Source organism: Canis lupus, chromosome 30 (genome assembly GCF_003254725.2).
Source record: "Canis lupus dingo isolate Sandy chromosome 30, ASM325472v2, whole genome shotgun sequence".
Taxonomy (NCBI): domain Eukaryota; kingdom Metazoa; phylum Chordata; class Mammalia; order Carnivora; family Canidae; genus Canis; species Canis lupus.
The window spans coordinates 8,344,244-8,361,724 of record NC_064272.1 but is presented as its reverse complement, the minus strand read 5'-3'; the positions used below and the strand labels follow the sequence as shown (position 1 = coordinate 8,361,724).

Sequence of the window (17,481 nt, the reverse complement as noted above, 5' to 3'; positions counted from 1 at the left end):
TGTGGACATACTGCATTTTATTTATCTGTGTATCACTTAATGAATTAATTGGATTGTTTCCACTTTTGGCTATTATGACTAATGCTGCCATGAAGATTGTGTACAGGTTTTCAGTATGGACATTTGTTTTTATTTCTCTTGTGTTTTGCCTAGAAGAGGAATCACTGGGTCATATGATAGCTCTGTACTGACCTTTTTGAGGAACTGCCAGACTGTTTTCCAAAGTAGCTGCACCATTTTAAATTCTAAGGGTTCGTTTTTTTTTTTTTTTTTTTTTTTTTTTTTTATATAAGATTTTATTTGTTGGGGCACCTGGGTGGCTCAGTGGTTGAGAGTCTGCCTTTGGCTCAGGTCGTGATCTTGGGGTCCTGGGATCAAGTCCTGCATCAGGCTCCCTCCAGGGAGCCTGCGTCTCCCTCTGCCTATGTCTCTGTCTTTTTCTGTCTCTCATGAGGGAAAGAGCATGCGCACAGGAGCAGAAGGGGGATGGGAGAGGCAGACTCCCTGCTGAGTGGGAAGCCCCATGTGGGACTCCATCCCAGGATCCTGGGATCGTGACCTGAGTTGAAGGCAGATGCTTAACTGACTGAGCAACCCAGCGCCCTAGGAGTTCCTTTTGAATGCATTTGCTCTTTGGAAGTGTCCCTATCTTGAAAAAACTCCGTTTTTTTTTACATACTAACATTCGATTGATGATAGTTTTAAGTGACAACTATTTGAATACTGTCAACAGAACTTTCTGAGTTTTGTCGGAAGTGTGGTGCTTTGTACATAATGAAAAACAGCATATTTGAAGACCTAAAAACTTTTTAGCAATTGGTTAACATCCACAATTAATTCAGAAAGCTTTGAATAACATGCTGAAAGTTGGGGCGCCTGGCTGGCTTAGTCCATTAAGCATCCAACTTGTGACTTCAGCTCAGGTCTTGATCTTAGGGTTGTGAGATTTATCCCTGGGTCAGGCTCTGTACTGGACATGGAGCCTGCTTAAGATTCTGTACCTGTCTTTCCTTCTACCCCTGGCCCATGCTCACTCACTCACTTGGGCGGGGGGGAGATATATGAAGGTTATAAAACCACAGAAGTAATAAATAGTTAACTGACTATTTTGACTCAGTTACTTCTTAAAGTACAGTGCTAGGCATTTGGTGCTTTAAATATTTGGGTTTGTTTTTTTTTGTTTTGTTTTGTTTTGTTTTGCTTTTTTAGTATAGTTGACATAAAGTATTAGTTTCATTTGTATAACATAAGTGATTTAACATCTCTATACATTATGTTATGCTCACAGGTACAGCTACCATCTGTCACCATACAACACTATTATAATATCACTGACTGTATTCCCTTTGCTGGTCCTTTTATTCCCATGATTTACTCATTCTATAACTGGAAGCCTATGTTTTCCACTCCCTTTCCTATTTTACCCAATCCCCATTACCCTCCCCTCTGACAACCATCAGTTTGTTCTCTCTTTAGATCTGATGCTGCTTTTTGTTTATTTTTTAGATTCCATATATGAGTAAAATCATGTGGTATTTGTCTTTTTCAGTCTGACTTACTTCACTGAGCATCCATATTGTCACAAATGGCAGGACTCATATATATGCATACGTGTGTGTGTGTGTGTGTATACCACATTTTTATCCATTCACCAGTCTTTGGACACTTATGTTGCTTCTCTATCTTGACTATTGTAAATGATGCTGCAGTAAACAGAAGAGTGTACATTTCTCTTTGAATTAGCGTTTTTATTTTCTTTGGGTAAATACCCAGTAGTGGAACTGTTGGATCATAAATATTTCCACTTTTAATTTTTTGAGGAATCTCCATATCGTTTTCCAGAGTAGCTGCACCAGTTTGCATTCCCACCAACAGTGCATGAGGATTTTCTCCACATCCTCACCAACACCTGTTATTTCTTGTGATTTTTATACTAGCCATTCTTACAGGTGTGAGGTGATAACCTCATTGTAGTTGATTCGCATTTTCTGATGGTTAGTGATACTCACCTACTTGGACCCCAAAAGATACTCAGTATCTTTCCATGTCTGTTGGCCACCTGTATGTCTTTTTTGGGAAAATATGTATTCAGGTCCTCTGCTAATTTTTTTTTTTAAGATTTTATTCATTTATTCATGAGAGACACACAGAGAGAGGCAGAGACACAGGCAGAGGGAGATGCAGGCTCCATGCAGGGAGCCCGACGTGGACTCGACCCTGGGTCTTCAGGATCATGCCCTGGGCTGAAGGCGGTGCTAAACCGCTGAGCCACCAGGACTGCCCTAATCACGCTTTAAGTCACATTGTTTTTTTGGTGTTGAATTGTACAAGTTTTTTGCATATTTTGGATGTTAACCCCTTATTGAATATATAGTTTGCAAATATCTTCTCCCATTCAGTAGGTTGCCTTTTTGTTTTGTTGATGCTTTTCCTTCACTTAGCAAAAGTTTTTTATTTTGAAATAGTCCAGTAGTTTATTTTTGCTTTAATGTTGCTATGACTGACATCAGAGAAATTACTATCTCTGTTCTCTACTAAGATTTTTATGGTTTTAAGTCTCAAATTTAAGTTTTTTAACCCATTTTGAGTTCTTTTTTTGTTTGTGGTGATAGAATGGTCCAGTTTCATTCTTGTTCATGTGGCTGTCCAGTTTTGCCAGCACCATTTATTGAAGAGACTATCTTTTCCCGATTGTATATTCTTGGCTCCTTTGACATAGATTAATTGGCTGTATAAGCATGGGTTTATTTCTGAGTTCTCTGTTCTGTATTGTTGAAAAAAAATTTTTTTAAGTAAGCTTCATCCCCAACAGGGGCTTGAACTCATGACACTGAAATCAAGAGTCACATGTTCTACCAACTGAGCCAGCCAGGTGCCTCTCATTTCTGGTTTCTCTGTTCTGTTCCATTGATCATTGTGTCTGTTTCTCTGTTGGTACTGTTCTGTTTTGACACTGCATCTTTGTAGTATATCTTGAAATCTGGAATTGTGATACTTCCAGCTTTGTGTTGTTTCTTCTAGTTCTGTGAAAAATGCTGTTGATATTTTGGTAGAGATTGCAATACTTGGTCTTTTAAAAATTGAAATAAAACATATGTATAGGAAAGTTCATAGATTTTAATTGTATAGCTCGATGAATACTCATTTAATTTGACCATTGACAGGGGATCTTGTGATAGTTCTCTGTGTCATTCTTCTGTCCTAGTTTCAGTTCTTGGACTATCTACAATCTAGGAAAGAGATTCAACAGTGGACTGTTTAATTTTATATTCATATTTTTCCATTAGTAATAAGTGAGACAGAATTAATGTGAGCTTTTGGGGGTCAATTTAAATGCAGTGTTTGAAAGGATCTCTCAGAAAAAAAAATAAGTTATTTGTATGTTAGAATTCTGGCAGTGTAGGCATTATCCTTAATATTGTTGTCATCTTTTCAAGTGAAAAGACTTTAAAGGGGAATTGGGATGACTAGTGACTCTCTAACCAGATAGAAGACCAAAAGCCAGAATAACAGGTATCAAAACATTAGTAAATCTGAGGACCTATTCATAATAGAAATATGGTTTATTTCTTGTTGATGAGTTCCATGTAAAGCCCTTTCTGCAGTTAGTTTTATCTCTAAAATATGTGTCAGGATCAAGCAAGTATTCTGGTGGGAATTGAAGCGTTTTCCTTTCTTAAGTTATTTTCAGCAACTTGCCATGTACATAGCTGATGAACCCATTTTGTTTTGAAGTAAGGAAATAATTCACTTTGAGGTACTAAATCTTTATTGGTCTTTTTGTGGGATGAATACCATACTTAGGAACTATGGTTTTTCTCTGGCTTAACTTTTTGTAATAAAGATGATTTGAAAGGCCATCTTAGAACACAGATCAGCCTTTCTAAGCCTCCCTATCTTTGCCTGCTTCAGTTGCAGCAGTACCAATATTACAGTGCAGGCCTGCTCTCCACATACGACCCTTTCTATGAGCAACAGCGACACCTACTTGGACCCAAAAAAAAGAAATTCAAGGAGGAAAAGAAACTTAAAGGTGAGCATATTGACCTGCCTTCCATATTTACTCATTCTTAGTTTCAATGTTGTATGTAGCCTATTTTTACATTTGGACATTTGAATCCATGAAGTAGAAACTCGCTTTATCTCTGAAAAACCCTGGTCTCCTCTAAGTAGTATTATTAACCTTATTTCATATTTGGTTTATGATCTTTTCTAAAATTATAAAGACATAAGGACTATGGATTCTTAGCCAAAGGTTTAAGCCAGTTTATTCGTTTTTTCTACACACTCTTCCAAATGTTGAAAATGTTCTAAGAGAGGAAGAAGTTGGTATTATGCACAGAAAAGTATGAAGAGCAACCTGAAGTGTTGGGAATAAGTTATAATTGTTGCCATACGTGGAAATTTAAAATAGATCACTTCTTGATAATCTTGTATAGCATTTGTTTGCATGTTTGCCAGGAAGTGTGTTTTCCTCCCTTACTAAGCTCTAAGCAGCTGGAAATCGGGAAGGAAATAGGAAGGGAAAGTTTTGAACTATCTGTACAAGGCGGATTTTATTCCCCTGAATGTATGAACTCTATCAGAAATTCTTTTCAGCCTTCTTCCCTTTCTCCCACATCTTCTAGTTTATCTCTATTTTCTCATCCTCTACGCTTTCCCCCTACAAATTAGTTTTTTGTTCTGTGTGTAATTTTTCTCTTCACAGGTTGGAATGTCCTATTAGAGTGCTTTTTTCTTTCTTTGTTCTTTCTCTTTAATCACCTTACATTGCCGCCAAGTAGAAATGTTTCCTTCCTCTTGGCCATGACTTGAGTTCATGGTACTTTGTAAGTCTCCCTTCCTGTTGTTGGGTTCAACAGAAATTCAGTTTTTAGGTTTTATTCTGTGTTTCTCTTTCATGTAAACCTAGGGAGTATCCAGTATTCTTTTCCAAGTTAGTGAGATCTTCCTCTTGGAATATTAATGGGCCTAAATAGATAAAGAGATAAACCTTGCCAGTCTCAGGTGGAATGAGGAAAACACTTTGAACTGTCTTAAAGTGATGAGGTTGTTTGTGATGTCTTCTGCGGAAGGGCAGAAATGCATGGTTCTCAGGGTCCATTTTCCTTTGCAGCCAAGTTGAAAAAAGTGAAGAAAAAAAGGCGAAGGGATGAAGAACTCTCCTCTGAAGAATCTCCTCGTTGCCATCACCACCAGACCAAAGTCTTTGCCAAGTTCTCTCATGATGCACCTCCTCCTGGCACCAAGAAGAAGCACTTATCCATCGAGCAGCTTAATGCTCGTCGCAGAAAAGTATGGCTTAGCATTGTGAAAAAGGAACTACCAAAGGTACGTGAGTGCCTCCAGCATAGGAGATGGCAACAATATTTTGTCTCCCACCCCTCTAAAGAGGAGCTGTGAGAGCTAGATATCTTCACAGTGTTCAGAAAGGAAACTGATTTCTTGGAATGAAGATTATGTTGAAGAATACTCTCGTCAGTCAACTCTTTTTCTAGATTTTGATCAGAATTCACAAGACAGTTGTATGATGTTCCTTGTCCAAAAAATGGAGGGAAACCTCTTTAAGAAAGGAAAGCAGTTTTCTTATTAATAGCAGTAGAGATGTGATAGCAAATTGATAGGTGGTAATAGAGGAAATCAAAATGGTGAAGTTGAGTTTCTTGGAGAATTTATAAATACTTTGATGTTGGTGAATAATCACAGACATTAGGAAAAAATGTGAATGATGCAAGAGAAAGATGTATAAGCATTCTTTTTGCTCTTCTAATTTGTTTGGTTTTGACATTTTATTTTGATATAATTTCAAACTCGAAAGTTCCAGGAATTGTACAAGGAATGTCCATATACTCTTTACTCAGATTCACCGGTTATTTGCATTTTACTTTGTTAATTGCCTTATAAATTATGTGCAATCCTAATAGAAACATGAACAGGATATTTTCTGAATTTGGAAAAATTGATACTAAATCCAGGATAAGGTCAGTGTATAAGAATTGCTGGAGAAACACTGAAAAAGCCCCATCAAACATTAAAATATACTATAAATCTCTATTATTAAAACAGTGTAGTGCTGCCACATGAATAGGTAAATAGACCAGTTGAGTAGACTAATGAACTTTTTAATAAATTGTGCTGGAACAACTAGGTAGCCATTTGGGAAAAGATAAAATTAGATGTTTCTCACACATACACTCCTTTTTTTTTTTTTTTTCCCCACACATACACTCCTAATGTATTATGGTTCTCAATGTAAAAAATCGTATAAAGACTAGAATAAAACTATTACTTTTCTATTTAACCTTGGTATGGGAAAAGTTTCTTTCTTTCTTTTTTTTAAGATTTTATTTATTCATAGAGAGAGAGAGAGACAGGCAGAGTCACAGGCAGAGGGAGAAGCAGGCTCCATGTAGGGAACCCGAAGCGAGACTCGATCCCCGGTCTCCAGGATCACATCCCGGGCTGCAGGTAGCGCCAAACCGCTGCGCCACGGAGGCTGCCCCACTGCATTATTTTTAATTGCAAAGTAAAGTAAACAACTTCAGTACCTATATGTGGGGCTTGAATTGAACTATGATAGATCTGCACAGTGGATTATTATGCTGTAGTTAAATAATGTTGAGGACCTTTCTGAGATGATACAGAGTAATTTTTAGGTTGCACTGTTAAGTGAGAAAAGCAAAACAAGGACAAACATTATATGGTTTCATTCATACGAGGAATATAAGAAATAGTGAAAGGGATTAAAGGGGAAAGGAGAGAAAATGAGTGGGAAATATCAGAGAGGGTGACAGAACATGAGAGACTCCTAACTCTGGGAAACAAACAAGGGTAGTGGAAGGGGAGGTGGGCAAGGGGTTGGGGTGACTGGGTGACAGGCACTGAGGGGGGCACTTGACAGGATGAGCATTGGGTGTTATACTATATATTGGAAAATCAAACTCCAATTAAAAAATATACAGAAAAAAAAGCAAAACAAAAATAGGTATCTATAGTTATTTATCTTTGATATAAGCAAAACAGGAATACAAGAAAACACACAAGTAAATCGTCATTCATGCAAAAGAGATTCAAGAAGGATAAACTAGAAATCAGAGTTTTTTTTTATAGGGTACAGGTGGGGAAAGTGTAGAAAGAAAGGAGGGAATGGAATCAGGTTAGTAGCAACGTTGGGGGCAGTCTTCAGGTACATCTTTTTGTATGTAGGGCTGACTTTCAGAATCTTAGTAATATTTCATATACTTCTAACATACCCCAATAATAAAACAATTAAAACCAATCGGATGTGTGTGAAGAAGGAGGCTGAGGAGCCATGTGGGCAAAGTGGAATGAAGATAGGAACAAATGTTAACTGTGTTAGAAATGAATAATCAAGTTTCAGGGAAAGAAGAGAACTCACTGAAGTAATGGAGGACTGGATATGTAAGGCTGAAGACCAAAAGAATGGTACATAAATGCTATGATTGACATAGTAAGTGTTTCTTATAAAGGAGTGGGTTGGTAATTTTGAAACTACTTTATATGTATACTGAAATTGAACAAATAATATGTTGTAGATAACAGCCAGTTTCTCACTGTTGGGAGCACTAAAGTGAAGCATTTGAAATTTGATTGAAATCAGAGCTATCAGTATAAATTCTTAGAGATACACACACACACACACACACACACACACACACAGATATGTACAGAAATATAGTTGTGTGTGTACACATACGCAAGTATGCGTAAATACTTATTTTCTAGCTCTTTGCTAAGAATGCCTAAAAACAGTGAGACCCTAGTAACAGTGAGTATATCTTGTACCCAGATCTTTTTTTTTTTTTTTTTTTTTTTTTGTACCCAGATCTTGATTTCTAAATGCCTTTTCCTTTCTAAAAGGAACCAGAGCTCCTTGAAAAAGTAGTTTATTCCAGAATTTGGCAGGGAAAATAACAAGATGGGCCTTAAACATCTTGTAGTGCCAGAAAGTAAAGAAGTGCCTGAAGAAAGATGGGTATGGGGAATTGTCAAAAAGAATACAGAAGCAGGATCCCTGGGTGGCACAGCGGTTTAGTGCCTGCCTTTGGCCCAAGGTGCGATCCTGGAGACCCGGGATCGAATCCCACGTCAGGCTCCCGGTGCATGGAGCCTGCTTCTCCCTCTGCCTGTGTCTCTGCCTCTCTCTCTCTCTCTCTGTGACTATCATAAATAAATAACAAAGTTAAAAAAAAAAAAAAGAATACAGAAGCAATCTGAAGGAGCTCCTGAAAGTCAGAATAATTGAGCACCGAAATTGATCATGATAATGAGCACCTGGGTGGCTCAGTTGGTTAAGCATCAGATCTTTATCTCAGTGTTGTGAGTTCAAGTCCCACAGTGGGTTCCATGTTGGGCATGGAGCCAACTTTTAAAAAAAGGAAAAGATAGTACTGAAGTTTAACACCTAGATTAAAAGAAATACCTATGAGTCCATACTGTTTTAAATAAGCAAATAGGTAAGGTAGAAGGAGTAGCTCTCTTCCTTGTGGTAGAATTCAAGTTAATGAGTGCAGAAGGAAAGAAGGAAGTAGAGAACCATTATTATACAAATAGCACAGAGATAATTGTTGCAGACTGGATCCATTGATGAAGGCTGAAGTTAGAAGAGAAAAGGTTAGGGGAGAAACAGTTTGCACAAACCAGTTTGGACAAACTAAAAGCCTCTACTCAGCACACATATTAGCACAAAAAGAGTAACTATTGTGGTGAAAATTGGGGCAGAATCGACCTTACTCAAATGATCTAAATAGCCACTAGTAAGATAGGTTTTGATATCATGAACTTGACATGAGACACAGAGAAAAACACATTTCTGTGGTATTCTTGCCAGTATGCATAATGTCATTCCAGTCATGAGAAAATACCAGAAAAGCACAAATTTTTGAACATTCTGCAGAGTAACTGATTGGTGCCTTTCAAAAGTGTTCAGTATGCCATAAGAGAAAGATTGAAGAAATGTGACATACAGGAAGAGACTAAGGAGAGAAGCAACTAATAAATACATCATGAGATCCTGTTACAGAATCCTGGAACAGGAAAGAGGATTTTAGTGGAAAAATTGTTAATATTTAAGTAAGACTTGTAGTTTGGTTAATATCTTACCAGTGTTATTTTCCTTTTTAGTTATTATATTCTAGTTATATAAGATGCTTAAACTAGGAAAAACAGGAGGGATGGTAAGGGAACTCTATTATTTTTTGCAACTTTTCTGTAAGTCTAAAATTTGTTCAAAACAAGTTTTAAAACGTTATGGCAAGAATAATGCAAGGAACTGCTATGTTACTTTTACTCATACTTAGCAATTGTTTGCTTCCTTTGCTTTTGTTACATATATGCCTACCCCTCCCCCCCATTTTGAGGTTTAGTTTGACACTTTGTACTGAATTTCCTTGTAATATCAATGTGTGCTTCTTAAGAAAAAGGGCATTCACTCATATGGAACCACAGTGCAGTTATAAAAATTATCTAGTCCACAGACCATATTCAGATTTCATCAATTGTTTCTATAACTTCCTTTATAGGGCTTTTATTTTTTTCTTGATTCAATCCAGGATCCAATCTAGAATTCCATGTTTCATTTAGTTGTCACATGTCTTTAATCTCCTTTAAATCTGACACAGTGTTCTTTCATGACTTTTATTTATTTATTATTATTATTATTTTTTTATTTATGATAGTCACAGAGAGAGAAAGGGAGAGAGGCAGAGACACAGGCAGAGGGAGAAGCAGGCTCCATGCACCGGGAGCCTGACGTGGGATTCGATCCCGGGTCTCCAGGATCGCGCCCTGGGCCAAAGGCAGGCGCCAAACCGCTGCGCCACCCAGGGATCCCTCTTTCATGACTTTTATTTTTGAATAGTATACCCTTGTTATTTTGTACAATGTTTCAGAATTTGGGTTCATGTGATTCCTCATGGTAAGATTTGGGTTTTGCATTTTAGGCAGGATTACCAAAGCAGTGATATGTATCCTTTTTATGACACATTAGGAGGCACATGACACACCTATCCCAGTATGATGATACTACTTCTATTCCTTGGTGTGTTGGTGCTTCTCTACTTTATAATTACTATTTTTCTCCCCATACCAATTAATAAGTATTATTGGAGAAAAAAATTAGGAATATTCTTTTTTTTTAATTTTTATTTATTTATGATAGTCACACAGAGAGAGAGAGAGAGAGAGAGAGGCAGAGACACAGGCAGAGGGAGAAGCAGGCTCCATGCACCGGGAGCCCGACGTGGGACTCGATCCCGGGTCTCCAGGATCGCGCCCTGGGGCAAAGGCAGGCGCTAAACTGCTGCGCTACCCAGGGATCCCTAGATAGGAATATTCTTGATAAAAGTTATGGGGAACCCCTCTTTGTATCTGGTGAAGAGCCTTCAAAATGATGCCCTTCTGGGGCACCTGGCTAGCTCAGTGTGTAGAGTGTGCAACTCTTACCCTACAGGTCGTGAGTTCCAGCCTCTCACTGGGTATCAAGATTACTTTAAAAAACAAATAAAAATAATTTTTAGAAAATGATGCTCTTCTGATGATCAGGAATTCAATAGAAGTATTTGAGATTGTTGTCTTTAAAGTGGCAGTAGTTGCTTAAGCATTAGTAAAAGGAAGTTTTTGATAAAGGGCCTAAAAATTCCCAGAAGCAGACAGTCTGAGGTGGGAATTTTGCAGAAATGGCATTTTGGCCATCTATAACTTTGCACCCATTATTTCTTCAGAACTAGGGAGAGTGTTCTTTAACAGTTAGAGACTCACTCACTCAGCTGTGCCTACCTATGCTTTGTCTTCTCCCATGTGGATCATCATGGAAATCAGGTTTCTTTATTGAGTTTTTTGTTTTAACTGAATTAGAAGACAAAATAAGCAGCTCATGACTGGTTTGTTGGCTGCGGAGTCATCTTGTGTTAGATCTGCCTTGGACTTTTTTGTTTGAGAAGCTGAAGCTTAAGTGTTGGCAGAAATTCATAGTAACAGCAGGTTTGTCCTTGCTGAAGGATAGAATCACAAATGGAGAGGCTAGTTTACCCCTCTCCTAACAATTTCTGCATATGAGTGCCTGCTATCTCAGCTTCTTTGCAGATTGGCTCCGGAAAGCAGTGTGTTTTATTTAGTCAGGATGGTGTATGTTGGATATGTTGTTATATTTTCCTAGTCCACTTCAAGTCTTAAATATAACTTAAATTCTTTCCAAAAGGATACAAAAGACTCTATTTAAGGCAACCACAGCACTAGCTTATTTTTCTCAATACTACTTTAGTAGCTTTGTATGTGTTTCTGAGTTGGTATGTTTGGATGACTTTATTTTTTTAAACCTTGAAGACTGGAATAAAAGACCGTGTCTGTTTACATAATCTTATTTCAGAAGGACTCCTAAATGAAATAATTGTTTTTAAATATTTTAGGCCAACAAGCAGAAAGCTTCAGCTCGTAACCTGTTTCTCACCAATAGCCGAAAGGTAAATTTTAGCTTTATATTTCCCATTTTATGTTATGCTGCAACACGTTAATGTTTGCTGCATTTGTCTCTTGTGACCTGTCGATAATAAATCTAGTGACTAAGGGGATTTCTAAATGTTTTCAATTTATTTTATAAATAAAATTACTCTTCCTCACATTTCTGGTATTTGAACCTTTTTGGATGAGACCATAACCTGCTCTGATACCTTAGGCAGATTGTGGAAGCTTCTTGCGCTCAGTCTCAGTCTATCTAAGAAATGATGGTGTTAATATCAGTACCTTCCTTTTAGAGGGAAGTAACACAACTTTGAAAGCTGTGAGATCAGATGAGGTAATGTTATTAGTTCTGTTTCCCTGGGCTAGTCACCCATCCTTGGTTCCTTCATCTGTAAAATGATGTTGATACTACCAACTTCATAAGGAGTTTTGTGAAGAATAAATTAGTTTAATATATGTTAGGCTTAGAGTGGGGCCTCGCATATAATAAATGTGTTAATAACTATTATTATTAATGCATGTAATACTTGGTAACTTCCCACTGTATCTCAGATCATTATACTTCTTTACTTCATCTACTAAGGCTATAAATATATAGGTTTCTCATTCCATATATTGCCTTGGGGTCTGGATCTGGGTCATAGTACCATGTGGGGACATGAGTCACATTGGGGGAGAAAGAGATGTGACCCTAGGAAGACTGTGTGCACTGAGCAGACTGAGGAATGCTGTGGCTTAAAGCTCAGGGAGAACTGGCCCTGCTGTTGGGTGTTCTCTTTTCTGTGAATGTTGTCATCTGCAGCTTGCCCACCAGTGCATGAAAGAGGTGCGTCGAGCTGCCTTGCAGGCCCAAAAGAACTGTAAGGAGACCTTGCCTCGTGCCCGCCGCCTCACCAAGGAAATGCTTCTCTACTGGAAGAAGTATGAGAAGGTGGAGAAGGAACACCGCAAGCGTGCAGAGAAGGAGGCCTTGGAGCAGCGGAAGTTAGATGAGGAAATGCGGGAGGTATGACTGTAATATAAAAATTTGAAAACCTTGATTGCTGCAGCCATAACCAGAGATTGGTATGTACTACATACATTATAAGTTAATCAATGAAATCATTGAAAAATCATTTAAAGGCATAATTTTGAGGATAGTAACTTGAGTAAACTGATTTTTATCCTTTCAGTGAGGTCCTCTTTCTAGCCTTCACCTCTCTTTTTCTATGCGAAGTTTTTCTGTTCTTTGTAGCCTTATTCCTCTGTATATTTCTGAGGACCAAAAAAAGAAAAAAACAGAGATGAACCAAAGAAAAAGAACACCGCATACAGCTTATCTTGGCTTGGTTCCAGGTACTGGCTGCAGTTTCTACCTTGTTGGAAGGGCAGAATTGGCTGCCAAATTTAGGGCCAGATAGAAACGATAGACAACTAGTCCAGTTTTGAGACCCATCCCCCACCTGTTTCACTGGTTTAACTCTCAGCCAGTATTCTTCTAAGCCTGATATCAGCTGATGTAGGTGAAAAGATTGTTCGGGGAAGCAAGAGGAGAGAGTAGGAGAACAAAAATCCTGTGCTGCCATGGGCAAACCAATTGTGATGTGTGGAAGGAAAGTTAAGGTCTGGAGGAAAGGAATCAAGGGATTGGTTGATGTTTTCTTTCAGGTATGGGTAGAACTCCTATCAGAGCAGAGCTGTGAGCTGTGGCCTCTTCTGAGCTCTTGATCTTCCCTCCTTATCATGTCGTTGAGGATGAATATGGACTTTGTCCAGTTCTCTTAAGTCCCCTGGGTAACCTTTATCTTCACATGTAAGATAAACATATTAGTGTGTTAGGAAACATTTGATGCTATCCAGAATACTTACCAGATTTAGAAGCATTTGAGAGTTAGTCACAGATCTTGAAATTTTTCAAGCAGCCAGACCTGTAGTCTAAGTTTGTGAGACATTCTCTCAGTTTTTTTGATAGTTAACCAATGAATTTCCTTCATGGTTATGTCTATGTCTTTCTCCAATCTTTTGGAATAAAACTATTTGTGATGGAACTTTATTATTCCTTTAATTTACCTTATTCCTTTAGGCATGTAGCAGTTGACTTTTTTAATATTAAAGGAGATATTTTTTGTTTTAATTTGGAAAGGTTTTCTTGATAATACATTAGCTTTGCTAAATACTAAACATAAACACCTGTATCCATTTTGAAAAATAACTCCCTGTTTTGTTGAACTGTTCTTTTAGATTTCCTACTGATTTGAATCTGGCTCAAGTACTGCAAAACCTTAAAGAGAAAGCACAGTTTTATGTACAATACTTTAGGACTGGTCTCCTTTCTTGGCTAATAACCTCCTTGTTATGTTTTTATTTTTCATTTGGGGAGATAGTGGATCAAGGATAAGTCAGCTGTATGTCATATGAATTTTATTATAAAATAGTTAATGCAGAGTAATGACTAAGTATATATTTGTATGTTTGTATTTGAGCTATATTCATATTTTGTAGATCATTATCACAGATAACTATACATTGGTTTTGGGAGTGTTTTCTTCTTTTGATTGGCTTCTTATTCTCAAATATCTCCTGCATTGACTTTCAAAATAATTCATAGCTCCTGGTCACTTATTTTGACTTTCAGTGATGAAGATCTTTTAACATGTTTACATTTTTTAAGATACTAAAGCTATACACATGCATCTACACCCAGGTTATGGAATAAAATGCATTGGTTGAGTTTAGTTGGTGTCTCAGTGCCACTCTAGGAAAGTAATATAATAAAGAAATAAGTATTTTGTTTTTAAAATTTTATTTATTTATTTTAAAGATTTTATTTATTTATTCACGAGAGAGACAGAGAGAGGCAGAGTCATAGGCAGAGGGAGAAGCAGACTCCCCATAGGGAGCCCAATGTCAGACTCAATCCCGGAACTCCAGGATTATGCTGTGAGCCGAAGGCAGACACTCAACCACTGAGCCACCCAGGTGTCCCAGGAAATGATTTTATTTTATTTATTTTTTTAAATGATTTTATTTATTCATGAGAGACACACACACACACAGAGAGGCAGAGACATAGGCAGAGGGAGAAGCAGGCTCCATGTAGGGAGCCTGATGTGGGACTCGATCCCGGGACCCCCAAGATCACGCCCTGGGCCAAACCGCTGAGCCACAGGCATCCTGGAAATAAGCATTTTAGACACAAGCCTAATGAAGAAAAGATACCATGTTGTAAATGAGAGCAAATATATGTTATTATTAGATATAAGTGAAGGCTATTCTTTGCTGTAAGTCCACTGACTTGATTATAGTAAAATTGTGCATTAGCAGTTATTACTTTTCTAAAGGTAAAGAATGTGTAAAAGAATTACATGCAAACTATATATAAGATTTAGTGAATTCTATTGATCACATCTTGTATGTGATTGATGATTTGACTCTATTTAGTGAATAACTTTTTTCCCCTTTAGGCCAAGAGACAGCAGCGAAAATTGAACTTCCTAATCACCCAGACAGAGTTGTATGCCCATTTCATGAGTCGCAAACGGGACATGGGTCATGATGGAATTCAAGAAGAAATCCTAAGGAAACTGGAAGACAGTTCTACCCAAAGACAAATTGACATTGGTGGAGGGGTGGTAGTTAACATCACACAGGAGGATTATGGTGAGTCCTGAATCAGGAAGTAAGGAAGTGGGTACCCTCCATTTTTTTATATCTGAAGTTGTGCACATTATTATTATTATTACAAGCTTTATCTTGATCAGTAGGTAATGATTAGTAAAGGGGAATTTATTGCACTGGAGTAGGGAAAGTATAAGCAAACATACAAAATAACTTCTATTAAAGAATTTGAAAAGGAAAAAAGGAAAGGGTGTGTTTATATGATCTTGTAAGTTTGGGAATATTTTATATGTTTTGATTTGTTAGTAGAAATATGGAGGGTGTTGATTCTGTCTCAGCAGAGAAAATCACGTCACATATCAAGATTCTTGGTGATACAAGTCAAGCATGAGAAGGAGACTGTTGAGTTGTGGAGTTTTGTTTTGTTTTGTTTTTTAAGATTTTATTTATTTGTTTGAGAGAGAGAAAGAGCACAGGCGCAGGAAGAGAGGGAGACAAGCAAACTCCTTGCTGAGCATAGGCTAATGTGGGGGGGGTCTATCACAGCACCCTGAGATTGTGAGCTGAGCTGAAGGCAGATGCTTAACTGACCCAGTCATGACGCCTCTCAGTTGTATTTTTATGACCACAAGGGAAGGAATGAATTGGGGTGAAGTTTGAGGGGAATTTTACAGAAACTAGTGATCAAGATCACATTGAGCTCAGAATAAAAAGAATGAGCATGCTTGCAAGGATCTTGGGGGTTGCACATGTCTTTATTTCTTCTTTGGGAGTAGTTTCACCCAGCAGAAATCTATCAATTTTGAGGGATGCCTGGGTGGCTCAGTGGTTGAATGTTTGCCTTTGGCTGAGATCATGATCCCAGGGTCTTGGGAATCAAGTCCTATATCAGGCTCCTTGTGTCTGCTTCTCCCTCTGCCTGTGTTTCTGCCTCTCTCTCTTTATCTCTCATAAATAAATAAAATCTTAAAAAAAAAAAAAACCTATCACAATTTTGAATCCTCATTGTTTTGCTTTTCTTTGTTTTGTCATTGCTTTGTGCAAGAAACCCAGGATTAGGAGATGAGCTTAGTTTCCTGGTGGCTTCTGTGAGCTGGCTTGGGCTGCTAGAGATCATGGCAACCCTCTACCTTCATCGCCACTTCTAGGTCCTTACCTCTGTCATGTAATTTGAACTTTTCTGCTCTCTCATCCTCTGTCAGCTTAGGGATGAGTAAATTGAGGGAGTTAGGGATTGACAGTGTTGTGTGAGTTGTATCTTTGAAGGAGATCAGTTAGCATGTGATAATCTGTAAGTTTTCCTTTTCAGATAGTAACCATTTCAAAGCCCAGGCCCTGAAGAATGCTGAAAATGCTTATCATATTCATCAAGCTCGGGTGAGTTAGATTGAATTAAAGTAAGTAAAGAAAGTAAAGACTATACAGCATAGGAACCCCATGTAACAGCATCCAAGGCAGTATAAACTTGACCTTCTCCCACCAGCCCCATCCAAACAAATTTTATATTAGATTTTTAGCAAATTCCTTGATGAAGCAGGTAGTCATGTAATATGGCTTAGTGGCTGCTCATCAAAAGCATATTCTTAATTTAATTGTTAATTTAAAAATATTAGTAATATTTCATATATTGTATTTTATACATAATATATTATATATACATATATACATAATATTATCAGAAAGTTTGTTCCATTTACCACAAGGTAGATATATTGTCATTATGAACTTTATTTGAATTTCATTTTTCCCTCATATTTTCTTCTAATGTGTTTTTATTTTCCAGACAAGGTCATTTGATGAAGATGCAAAAGAAAGTCGAGCAGCTGCCCTACGGGCAGCAAACAAGTCTGGCACTGGGTTTGGGGAGAGTTACAGCCTGGCAAACCCATCTATCCGGGCTGGGGAAGATATTCCACAGCCGACAATTTTTAATGGCAAATTAAAAGGCTATCAGCTGAAAGGCATGAATTGGTTGGCAAATCTCTATGAACAGGTGAATTTTAGAACTGTCATACCCACTCTTTCATTACTTGGTTTCCTAAAGTCGTCAGTTCAGTGTATTATGAAATGAGCACAAGACAGTGCTTTAAATTTCATCCCTTTTGAAAAGCTTTACCCTTTGACAAGGGTCAGAAAGATGTCTTTATATTTTTAACGTGAAATTTTATTGGAGAATGTTTGTATCCTGTACATAGTTTGTCTTCGGTGGTCTTGGTAAACCTGATTGTTTTTTTGCCTGGATGAAATTAGCTGAAAACCTGGCTTTGGCCTCTTCACCTCAGATATCATGATTCACAGTTGTAGCTATGGAGTTGGGAAAAGTAATCATCGCATTAGTGGGTAATAGTGCTGAAATGATATTTCTAATCACTTCTGTTTAAATAAGTCTGATAGTTTGGTTAGTTC

At 37.7% G+C, this 17,481-nt stretch overlaps 1 protein-coding gene across 1 annotated transcript in view; it reads left to right on the top strand.

Annotated features, from left to right (window-relative positions):
- Positions 1 to 17,481, top strand: part of INO80 (INO80 complex ATPase subunit) — a 129,138-nt gene that overhangs the window by 30,433 nt on the left and 81,224 nt on the right. The window contains exons 6-12 of the mRNA XM_025473152.3: positions 3,913 to 4,033; positions 5,117 to 5,331; positions 11,427 to 11,480; positions 12,281 to 12,484; positions 14,922 to 15,117; positions 16,385 to 16,452; positions 16,859 to 17,068. Of these exons, the coding sequence (XP_025328937.1) occupies positions 3,913 to 4,033; positions 5,117 to 5,331; positions 11,427 to 11,480; positions 12,281 to 12,484; positions 14,922 to 15,117; positions 16,385 to 16,452; positions 16,859 to 17,068 (1,068 nt within the window). The remainder of the gene's footprint in view (positions 1 to 3,912; positions 4,034 to 5,116; positions 5,332 to 11,426; positions 11,481 to 12,280; positions 12,485 to 14,921; positions 15,118 to 16,384; positions 16,453 to 16,858; positions 17,069 to 17,481) is intronic.